Source organism: Lactuca virosa, chromosome 8 (assembly GCF_052849685.1).
Source record: "Lactuca virosa cultivar CGN04683 chromosome 8, Lactuca_virosa_CGN04683_v6, whole genome shotgun sequence".
Lineage (NCBI taxonomy): Eukaryota > Viridiplantae > Streptophyta > Magnoliopsida > Asterales > Asteraceae > Lactuca > Lactuca virosa.
The window spans coordinates 216,205,457-216,217,525 of record NC_136433.1 but is presented as its reverse complement, the minus strand read 5'-3'; the positions used below and the strand labels follow the sequence as shown (position 1 = coordinate 216,217,525).

The following is a 12,069-nucleotide window of genomic DNA, read 5'->3' as shown; positions in this document are numbered from 1 at the left end:
GGCCACAATGCCGGCCCACCATTAGGAGTTGTATGTTGGATGACTGTCTTTGTGATATTTATCTAGGTTTGCTACTACCTGATGTGTTATGTGCTAGTATGATATGTGTTATATGCTAGTAGCAATAGGGGAGATAGTCCCCAAGATTTCCGGTCGATAGGGCCGAAGGGGGGTAGTAATACCCAGTCATGCTAGATAGAATATGATTATGTGTTATATGTTATGTGGTAGTAGTAGAGGGGTGAAATAGTCCCCAGTATCCGGTCGAGAGGGCCGAAGGGGAGGCCAGCACCCGGATATGCTAGGCAGTATCTGGTCGAGAGGACCGAAGGGGAGGCCAGCACCCAGATATGCTAGGCAGTATCCGGTCGAGATGACCGAAGGGGAGGCCAGCACCCAGATATGTTAGGGAGTATCCGGTCGAGAGGACCGAAGGGGTAGGTCGGGCACCCAGATATGCCTGACAGTATATGTATGTTATGTGATTGTATGGTATGCGGTACGATGGGGAGGGAACTCACTAAGCTTCGTGCTTACAGTTTTCAGTTTTGTTTCAGGTACCTCTTCAGCGAAGGGGAAGGAGCCGGCGCGGTAGCCGCACATCATACATACACACGTTGGATTTCTGCATTACGAGATTCTTAGGATTGTACTCTGACGTTGTTATATTTATGGCTTGGTTTTCAGACATGAGATACTAGTTTTATGAAATGATATGTCTTTACTATGTTTTCTTATGGAAGTTTATAAATCAATTAATTAAAAATGAAATTTTTGAACTCGAAATTTGGGATGTTACAGTAAATAGAGAACAAAAAATAATTCAGTGACCAAATGTGAACATTTGTTAAAGTATGTTACCCTCTCAAGTAATTATCCCAAAAATGAAATACATGTTGTCTTTTTCTTTCTAGCATAATGTGAAAAGACTATAAAAAGAGAATGTATGGTTTGCGAAATTTACTATATAGCAATTAGCAATATACTGATATTTTTCATCTTTTTAGTTTGTAAAATGACACTTTCTACCCTTCTACTTTGTAAAATGTGATTTTGACCCCTTCAACTTTGAACTTTCTACAATGTCACGTTCACCCCCTTCATTTTATAAACTTTTGTGTATACACATTGTAGTAAATATGATTTGATTTTTCTACAGTTACCATCCCTCAATTTTGTAAATATCACTTTGACTCCCTCGACTTTGAACTTTGTAAAATATCATTTTCACCCACTTGACTTTCTAAAGTTTAGGTGTTATTTGGTTTATAGAATGTTTATGAAGTAATTGGAAATGTGATTTGTCAGGAATTTAAACCCAATTCCATATCTAGTTTGGTTGACATAAAATAAAATTAGAATTAATTCCAGATTATGTTTGGTTCGCATGAAATAGAATTAAAATCCATATAAAATGACAGAAAATACCTTTTTTGTTTGTTTTGCTTATATTTACTTTAATTGCTAACTTATATGTAAATATACATTATATAAATTATAAAAATAGTAAAATCTCAACAGTGGCGGCAATAGCGGTGGTGGTGGGTGATGGTAGTAGTGGCGGCGGAGGTGGTGATAATGATGACAGTGGTGGTTGTGATGGCAGTGATGGGGTGGTGGTGGTTATGGTGACGACGGTAGTAGTGGCGACGGTAGTAGTGGTGGCGGGTGATGGTAGTGGTGGTGATGGTGGCGGTGGTAGGTGATGGTAGTGGTGGTGGTGGCGACGGTAGTGGTGGTAGTGGTGGCGACGACAGTGGTGGTGGTGGTGGCGGTAGAATTGGTGACAGCAATGTTAATAATGGTGGTAGTGACGATAATGGTGGTGGTTGTGGTGGTTACGATGATGGCTTGGTAGCGGTGGTAGTGATGGTAGTGATATTGGTGGAGTTGGTGGCGGTGGTGGAGGTGACGGGGTGATGGTGGTGGCGATAGTGGTGGTAGTGGTGGCGGCAGTGGCGACGATGGTGGTGGTGGCTGCGGGTGGTGGTGGTGGTGGTTATTGATGGCGGTGGCGGCGGGTGCAGTGGTTGTTGGTAGCGAGTGACGGTAGTGGTGGTGGTGGTGGTGGTGGCTGGTAGTGATGGTGGTCGCAGTGGTGGTGGTGACAGTGACGGTTGGTGGTCGGTAGCAGTACTGGCGGGTGTTGGTTTTTGATAAAGGGGGTATTTTTGTAATCTGTCACTTTCTTTTATGAGAATGAATGTTTTCCATCCAATTTTGGAAGGAATCTACTTTCCTCCATATGGGTGAAAATTTATTTCATTTAGGAATCCTTTCTGCCTCTAAGTCCAACCAAATGCATGAATTCGAGGGAATTGAAATTATATTCCCTCAAATTTCATTCATTTCCTGACAACTAAACACGCCCTTAGTGTTTATCTCATTCACCGATAATTATTATCCCTTAACTTTGTAAAATGTCACTTTGACCTATCAACTTCCTAAATTTTCGTGTTTATCCCCTGTAATATATATAATCTGATTTTCTTAATAACTTTCGTTTGTTAAATTAAAAAAATTATTACATGCTTATTTTTTTAAAAAAAACTTAGTTGTTTTTTTATATACGTGTCGGTATAAATTCGAGTCTGTCTATGTTTCGGCGTAATTTTTTTACACTTTCGTGCTTATTTTTATGTACGTTTTTACATACGAGTTAGGTCACATATACTACTTTATCATTCGATGATATAAATTAATGTTAGTTAGTGGTACCGGCCTTATATATTTATCTACCAATAAATGCAACGATATCTAACTTTTATCAATTAAATCGTTAAAATTCAAACTATAAAGCGGATTGGCCCCGCTGTAGTGTGCGGTGAGCAAACTATTAGTATTATTTTCAATTAATTTGCAATTTTTTTAAATAAGTTATTAATTAGCAAAATAAAAAATCATACCTATTTGTAACTAAAATCACTTATAAAATAATTTTGCAAAGTTAAATATACTTTGCAAAGTTTTTTTTATTAAATAGACAGTATTTAGGAACATTCAAAAAACTGTATTTTCGTGATATAACACTTCAGATTTATTTTCTTATTTTTTTTAATTTATTATTATTATTGTTATTTAGTGGCTATCTCTCTTAACAAAATGTCTTTCTTGACTTTGGGTTTGTATAGTTTGTCAAATGTCAACTTAATTTAATTTGTTCACCACGCAAACTTTTACGCGGCATTTCGTTTGACCAAGGCTCTATATATAAAAGTAGAATACATTGTCTCCATCACAAACATAATATCTTACATCTATTCAATCGTTTATACTTACAATCTTGGAGAAATAAAAAGAAGTTGAAAGAACATTTTCCTACAATCTTTTCTCAATTGAACATCATCGATCCTATCTGTTTGTGTTGATAATTAATGGGTCAACAAACTTCCAATCAAGCTTCTGTAATAGGACATCAGTTTGTTGCACCATATCCAATTGATATCATAGTGGAGTCAAATTCAAAAGGAAAGTTTGTGGTCACAGATACTGAAAATAAACTCATGCTCAAAGTAAAGCCATGCGATTCAACATTCCATCATCAACGTCTACTCCTCAGTGCAGATGACAAACCCATTTTGATGCTGCGGGATAAGGTGATTCAAAGTTTCTTGTTTTTAGATCTTGTTTTAGTGTTCTTTAATTACTTTGTTTAAGATCTTATTTTAATTTGCAGATCTTGAGTAGCCATACTCGATGGAATGCCTTTTGGGGTAAAAGTACATCCAATTCCGATCTGGCGTTTAGCACAAAAACACCAAGTATAATCCAGTTTAGGAAGAGTTTACATGTGTTCTTGGCAAATAAAACAAGCAGCAAAGGTGTATGTGATTTCAAGATCAAAGGAAGCTGGTCGAAGAAAAATTGCACTATTTACATGGGAGATTCTTCAACGATAATAGCTCAAGTAAAACTTTCATACTTTTTACTCTGCTATTTAGTGATTTTCGTACTGTGTATATGGGTTATTAACGTATTATGATACTTCAAGCTAATTTTCTTATATGTTTGCTATTGATGCATTGTAGATGCATAAAATGCAAAAATCTAAGAAAGTGAAGTCAGCTAAGGGCAAATTCATGGTGACGATATCTAAGAATGCAGATTATGCATTTGTGATCGCACTTATTGCTATTGTTCATGCTATGAAAAGCACAGAAGATGAATACGCTGAACAAATTACCGCAAGTGTTGGTCAAGTTATTGGTGCAACAGTTTGAAGTATTGCTCAAGTTGATGATGCAAGTACTGTTTCCTATACATATTAGTTGCATTCTCGAATTGTAAATTTATTTCAACAGTTTTATTTACTCAAAATTTTCCTCATTGTATATCCTTCAGTTATAATTAACGCTGCAATTTTATTCTATTGATGGTTTCATATATATATATATATATATATATATATATATATATATATATATATATATATATATATATATATATATATATATATATATATATATATGGTACAATGTTTAAGCATTAACATATATAGACTATGGGTTCTGGTTCTTTAATATGATACGAAAAGAAAGTTAGAATAATTCCGAACCATTGTAATTTGGGAGAATTTCTTTTATGTCCTTATAAACTTTCATAATCAGACCTATATTATTGTAAAACTTTGAATTACATGTATATCTTTATAAAACCTATAAACTCACATATATACCCAAATAATATCGACCTACCGAGCAAAGTTTAGGTCCGAAATTCAAAATCCGACATGGAGCTACCATCGATCCAAACATGTTCATCATCCAAATTAGGGATGTATATGTTGGACTAGGTGTCTAAGCCATAACTATATTTGGTATGCACTTGACCCAGTTGTAGCATGATCCTTTTGGATTGCCTTCACCGAAGCAACTTAACTGGATGAATAATAGAGAAAGAGGTTATTATGGTTTATTAATATATTGTTTGAATAATATATTAAAAGAGAAATCATATTATTTAATTAACATTGGTCAAGAATTAATTTAGAATTAATTTTGTGATCAAAATAGGTTAATTGAATTAGGGGGACTGATATTGTAATTATAAGATAGTTGCAATATGGCATGTGGATCCTTTATGAAAGGGATGGACGATTTTATACGGAAGCCCATATAGAAATCGTCCAAGCTAGGGATTCTGGAAGGATCTAATGGGCTGCTTAGGGATTAAGCAACCAGATTAGGTATTTGACTGAAACCGTAACTCTGCAGCTATATAAGGAACCCTTGGGCACTAGAATTGTGACAACCCGAAATTTCCATTTGAACAAACTCAACCGTCTAGCACTCAATTAAAAGTCAAATTCTTTTCTGCTAAATTTTAGCTCGGTTTAAAGTCTGGTTGGGTATTTTTAATATTTATTTACTTGAGAGAACAAATTAGAGGAAGTATACTTTAGGATTAATTGTGCAACATTTAAGTCACAAAACTCCAAGAGTTGGGAGTTTTCGGCCCAAAATAGTGTTAGGGCCGAAAACCCTAAAGGGTATATAAATGACACTTAGTCATTTTTAGTCATTTTTCCCATTTCCAAGTCAAGAACAATTCTCTCTCAAGTATCATCCGAATTTTTGTCAAGATCTTCAAGATTGTAAGTGTTTCCTTCCTTGTTTAGTCGATCTCTTCCATTATCTAGTGATCTTACATGATTTCATCCATGAAATCATTCCATTTTCTTAGATCTTCAAGTGTTCTTCATTTCACCAAGAACACACACTAGTGTTTTGGGCCGAAAAACACCCTTCTTTGCTTCCATATTGTAAGTATCTATCTCCTATACTTTTTATCTAGTAAGGATACTTGATTTAGGGACTTGAAAACATCCATTTATCCAAGAACAAAAGGTGTTTTCGGTCTAGTGCATCTCCTTAGACCGAAAACCCTTATGAAGGGTGCAAAAATGGCTTTAAACCTTTCCTAAAGCTTAGTCATGAATCTAGAACACTTCATTGATTGTTGAAAGCCCTTGGAAATCACCTTATGCACCAAAAATCATGAGTTTTCGGTCTTAAACTCAGGGACCGAAAACCATATGGACCGAAAACCATTTTGACCGAAAACCATATGGACCGAAAACCTACTTGGACCGAAAACTCCAATGAGAGGCCATACAACCCTTATGTACTCCTAACACTTGAATCAAAGTGTTATACATGTTTTAGGATGTCTTTACTTAATTAATTAGTTGTTAAATGACTAATTGGATACATATATGTGTCAATATATGTTAAATAGGATCCGTGTGTGTGCTCAAGTCTTCACTTGACACTTAGCATCCTATACCATCCGTTCTTCCAAACCCCTCATTTCAGGTGAGTTCATACCCCTTAATCAACCTTTTAAATGATTTTAAATGCTTTTATGGGGGGGAATACAAGTTTAACTATTATAGTTATTATATCAATCACATGTGATTAATAACTACCAAACAAGTGGATTTCTTACTTTTCAAACTATGTTATCAATCAAACTACTTCAAACTGTTTTACAAACTCTTTTACATGTTAAATACTTTCTATTCTAACTCTTTTAAACTTATAATTTGTCAAATGTGTATCTATATAGATATAGTTATATAAGTAGGATTGAAAGGGCTTAGGACTGATAGCTCGCCTTGCTTCCTGTTCCTTGTTTGGTTGTGGACTTAGGGTATCGGTTAATTATCCGAAGGTCGTTTGAATCCTAGTTATATATTATGTATATGTATATAGATATAAAAGTTACTTATTTCATTTCAATACCTCTAGGTAGCAAAGGTATACAAACATGTTCATACATACAAACAACATTACTAGTAAACTATAATAGGTATAGTTTAGGAAGTTACAATACTATTACTAGAACAGTGAAACATTCAATGAGTCAGTTCATACATGAGTCAATACATACTATGATGAGAAACAAACATAACATACAGATAGAGAATACTATAACGAGAAACAAACGATAACATACAGAGAGAACATACTATTATGAGAAACAGAGAGAACATACATACATACTAGACAGAGAGAACATATAATACAGCTAGTACATACAATATATATACAAGAACATTACAACAGTTATGTGAGCCACGTAACGGGGCATGGCATCACCTGTCATGGCTCGTTTTGTATCCAGAATCTCCTTAAGTGGAGAGTGTTGAGTTTTTGTATAGATATATACTCGATTGACTATCCTACACCTTGATGTTCGCTACAATGGGACTTGAAAGTCTACGGGTGCCAAATGTCATTTCTTCCAACGTCTTTCATCGTCGTGTTTTTAGTCGGTAGTATGGTATAGGCATATCACATGGTACTTTAAATAACAATTGGTTTAAGGTAGTTAGTACAACAGTAGTTACTTAATACAACACTACAATACTTTATTATTTCCCCATTGCATTCACTTTGTGATCTTCACACAATGAACGGTAATGTAAAACTATATTTTTGGTTAATGATAGTCATACTTGGGAAAATACACACTTTTACAAGAAACATACATACAAACATTTGATGCCTTGGTAGAAGGCTACTTTTAGTAGAAAACATAGGGTTTTCTAGGAGAGTTCAAACATTTACAAATAATTACAAACATTTACAAACTTATACATCACATACTTACAAACACTTTCATACAAGCAATGACACTAAAATACTTATGATCTCACCAGCTTTAAAGCTGATAAACTCTTTCAAAATAACTTGTATTCTCAGGTCACCAGTAGACAGGTACCGGTGCCAGGTTTTGAGAAGATGGAGCTCGTTCAAGACTCATCTTTTATTTTGTTTCATACTTTTGGTGTCTATTAAACTTAACAGAACACACTTGTATTAAATTATATTATTAATGCAATGGATGATGTTGTTGCTTGTTTACTACTATTCATTGTTGTGATACTGTACATGACGTCCTCCAACCCTGAACGTTTCCGCCGTTCCGGTTTTGAGGTGTGACAAGAATTCGGCTACCAGAAACCCTAGAAGGAATCCAGAGCTGCTTTTAGCCTCCTCCCTCTCTCTCTTGCTTTCTCCAATTGCTTTGGTGTTTGTGATCTACTAGAGGCATCACACTTGAGGTGCTAAAGTTCTCAAAAGCTCAAGATCTTCAAGCTACAATCAAAGGTAACATTCTTACTAGTTTAATTATGTTGATTTCGTTTTGTTGTATGCTAGATTAGGGTTTGCAAGTCTTGGACAATTATTGCATGTACAATTAGAAGAACTAGATCCAAGTATTAGGGTTTGCATGTGCACCATAGGATTGATGTGATGCTCATAACCCAACAGTGGTATCAAAGCATATATCGTTTTTCTTTTGTATTTGATGCATTGCTAATTTGTTCAAAGCTTGAAAATCAAAAAATTGAGCCTCTGACTGATGAACTCGTCGAGTCACCTGATGGACTCGACGATTCAGATGAACTCGACGAGTCCAATTAGTGACTCGGCGAGTCGGGTCGTCTGGTGGCTGATTTTTTGGGATTTTGACTGAAATTGAATTAGGATAATTACCAAAAACGTTTTTGACTGGTAAAAATCCGATTTTTTCAATAAGTTATTGATTATCCTAATTCAATTCAAAGATAATTGTCATAAATAAGATAATTACTTGTTTTATATGATAAAGATTGATTATTTGTATTTTGATTTGAATTATCTTGTCAAGTAATAGATTAGGTCAAATTATGTGATAAAGATTAATAATATGATTGATTAATTATTTTTCAAATTTGATCTAAAAAGATGTTTTGAAAGTTTCAAAACTTGCCCTCAAGTTTTGGAATTTAAATTTTTGATTAATAGATTTAATTGTGAAATATTTAAATTCTAAACCCTAGAGTTTTAAAAGTTAAAATTCAACCCTTATACTATTATAATATTAAAAGATTAATAATATATATATATATATATATATATATATATATATATATATGTATAAGATAAAGCTATTCTTTACCGTTAGTAGGCCTCATTCACCTACCGCTTCCTTGATTGGTGGAGGGTCGTTAGTCGAACGGGTAGGATAGGGCAACCAATTTCTCATTAATAAGTATAATGACTATATAAAGTAACTAAATGTTTTTATAAATTCTCAATCTTAGTTACTTTAGGAAAAATGTGAAAATGTATGCTATTCCATGAAATTACACTTTGCACCTTGCCAAGTCGTTAGTGGAGCGTGTGTGGTTAACCGGCACACTAATTTGGGACTAGCAAAGGAGGCAAATGGTAACTTGATGTTTATCATAGATCAATGGAGTGTGTGTGGCTAACCGACACATTGATTAGGTGGTAAATGACATCAAGAGTACCAAGTACATTTGCATGGTTATTCACACCTTGTTTGTGATCCTCGGTATCCCAGTCACAAACTTGAAGGGCATAATCGAGATTTAAACATGTCATTGAAAAGTTCAATGAATCTCAAAAGAGTCTAGGAATTTCAATTCATTTAAAACTTAAAGTCCTTTTCGTTTTTCATGGTGGAAATTGGTAAATCGTCATTTACCTACCTTCATATTATTTGCAATTAGATTACGTTATCCCTCTTCTGAATTGTAAATAATCATGTTGGATCCTAGCCCTAATTTCTCATTTGGGTGTTTAATTGGGGATTACTATCTAATCTAAACTTTGTTCCTTTTCTATTTCAGATGTCTACTCAAAACAACAACGCTTCTGGCTCGACCCCTTCTGGCTCATTCTCACTCATGAACTTGTGTGGGAGGGTGATATTTGATGCGACCAATTTCAATGACTGGATCCGCAACATTCGCATGGTCACCCGCTACGAGGACAAAGAGTTTGTTCTCGACAAGGAGCTGAAGGAAGTCAATGTGAACACTACTACTCCTGAAGAAATTGTTGCGTACGAAACTCATGAGCGAGATGCTACGAAGGTTCATTGCATCATGCTAGCAAACAATGATTGTTGAACTCCAAAAGTCCTACGAGGACTACTATCCCTACGAGATGCACCAAGATTTGATGGAACGTTGCCATCAAAGTGCTAGGCGGGAGAGGTATGAGATCATCACCTTGATGATCACTACCAAAATGAAGGATGGAGAGTCCATCACCGCCCACTTGCAGAAAATGCAGAGATTCGTGGACCGCTTGCTGAAGCTGAATGTCAACTTTGATAAGGAGCTGGCCATATATATTATTCTTCACTCGTTGCCTCCTTGTTACGACCAGTTTCGTATGACCTATCATATGAACAAGGAGGAGGTCACACTGAGCAAGCTTCAAGGCCTGCTAAGGACTGCTGAGAGTAGTCTTAAAGGAAAATCTATTGCATCTACTCCTACTACTGTTGCCCCTGTATTGGCTATTGGACAAGGGAAAGGAAAGAAGAGGAAGGCTCCTTCTAAGAGCCACAAGGGTAAACCCCATGATGGATCCTCTTCTAGTGGGACCAAAGCTGGTTCTGCTACCCCCTCTTCCAACCCAAAAAAAAAAAGCAGAGTGCTTCTACTGTCACGACAAAGGGCATTGGAAACGAAGCTGCCCGAAGTATCTGTAGGACATTAAGGATGGGTAGATAAAGCCATCCTTCGCAGGTATTTATACTATTCAATCTAACGACTCATCACATGTTATTTCTTGGGTCCTTGATACAGGATGTGGTTTTCACATTTGTTCTGATTTGCAGGGTCTAAGAAGAAGTAGGGATGTGGAGCATGGGAAGATGAACCTGATCATGGGAAATAGGAAAGCGTCACCTGTCACCAAGATTGGAGTTTACTCTTTAGTGCTTAGTAGTGGGTTAGGTTTAGATTTGAATGATTGTTGCTACTCATCAGAAATGGTGAGAAACATTATTTCTTTTCATGGTTTGTACAAACAAGGTTTTAGATTTTCGTTTAATAATGAAATTGGTTCTATTAATGCTTTCTTGAATGGTACTTTCTATTTTGAAGCATTGCCTTGTAATGGAGTATATGAAGTTGTTAATGTTGTAGATAACTTAGGAAATAATGTGTTGCACATTGATTCGTCCAATGGTTTGGACAAATCATGCTTGTGGCATTGTCGTCTTGGACATGTCAACAAGAAGCGCATAGCCCAACTCTAAAAGGATGGAGTGTTGGAGTCATTCGACCTCAAATCGGATGACACGTGTGAATCTTGTTTACTTGGAAAGATGACCAAGTCACCCTTCACTAGTACTTGTTGAAGAGGTGAAGGTTTATTGGATCTCATACATACGGATGTATGTGGACCCTTTAGATCCACCACAAGAGATGCAAACCGCTTCAATGTGAGTTTTACTGATGATTATAGCAGATATGGGTATATCTACTTGATCAAGCACAAGTCAGAAACCTTTGAAAAGTTCAAAGAGTTTAAGCAAGACGTGGAGAATCAGTTGGGCAGGAAAATTAAGATGCTCCGATCCGATCGAGGAGGTGAGTATCTAAGTATTGAATTCCACGACTACCTCAAGGAATGCGGAATCGTTTTGCAATTGACGCCACCTAGGACACCGTAGTTAAATGGTGTGGCTGAGAGGCGCAATCGAACCTTGTTGTACATGGTTTGTTCCATGATGAGTCGAGTATCTCATTCTGGGTGTATGCCTTAGAGACTGCCGCCCATATCCTTAATCTAGTCCCAAATAAGAAGGTTGCCAAAACACCTCACGAGATGTGGACAGGGAAAGTTCCCTCATTGGCACATATCAAGGTTTGGGGTTGCGAGTCTTTCGTAAGATGAGAGACTCACGACAAGCTCGAACCTCGTAGTGAGCGATGTATTTTCATCGGCTGTCCACAGAAGTCCTTTAGATATCTCTTCTATAGACCGAGTGACAATGTTGTCTTCGTTGCGAGGAGAGGGTTTTTCCGAGAAAGAGAACTCATATGCCAAGAGGACAGTGGGAGGAAAATTGATCTTGAAGAGCTTCAAGAATCAAGCGATGAAGGAACCTCTAACACTGGCGCTCAACCCGAGGAGGAAACTCCTGTTGAACCGATTGACGAGTCCCTACCTTTTAGACGTTCCAGTAGAGTTAGTGTTCCACCTGTATTATATGATTTCCATATAACTGCTGAGGGTGATACGTTTATTAGTG

The 12,069-nt window shown here is 36.3% G+C and overlaps 1 protein-coding gene across 1 annotated transcript; it reads left to right on the top strand.

Moving 5' to 3' along the window:
• The first annotated feature begins 3,254 nt into the window (after positions 1-3,254).
• On the top strand, positions 3,255-4,369 carry LOC145133654 (protein LURP-one-related 10-like). Its single transcript, XM_079068590.1, has 3 exons — positions 3,255-3,596; positions 3,677-3,907; positions 4,029-4,369. The coding sequence occupies exons 1-3, from the start codon at positions 3,375-3,377 to the stop codon at positions 4,218-4,220; spliced, it is 645 nt and encodes a 214-aa protein (XP_078924716.1). The 5' UTR covers positions 3,255-3,374; the 3' UTR covers positions 4,221-4,369.
• The last annotated feature ends 7,700 nt before the right edge of the window (positions 4,370-12,069 follow it).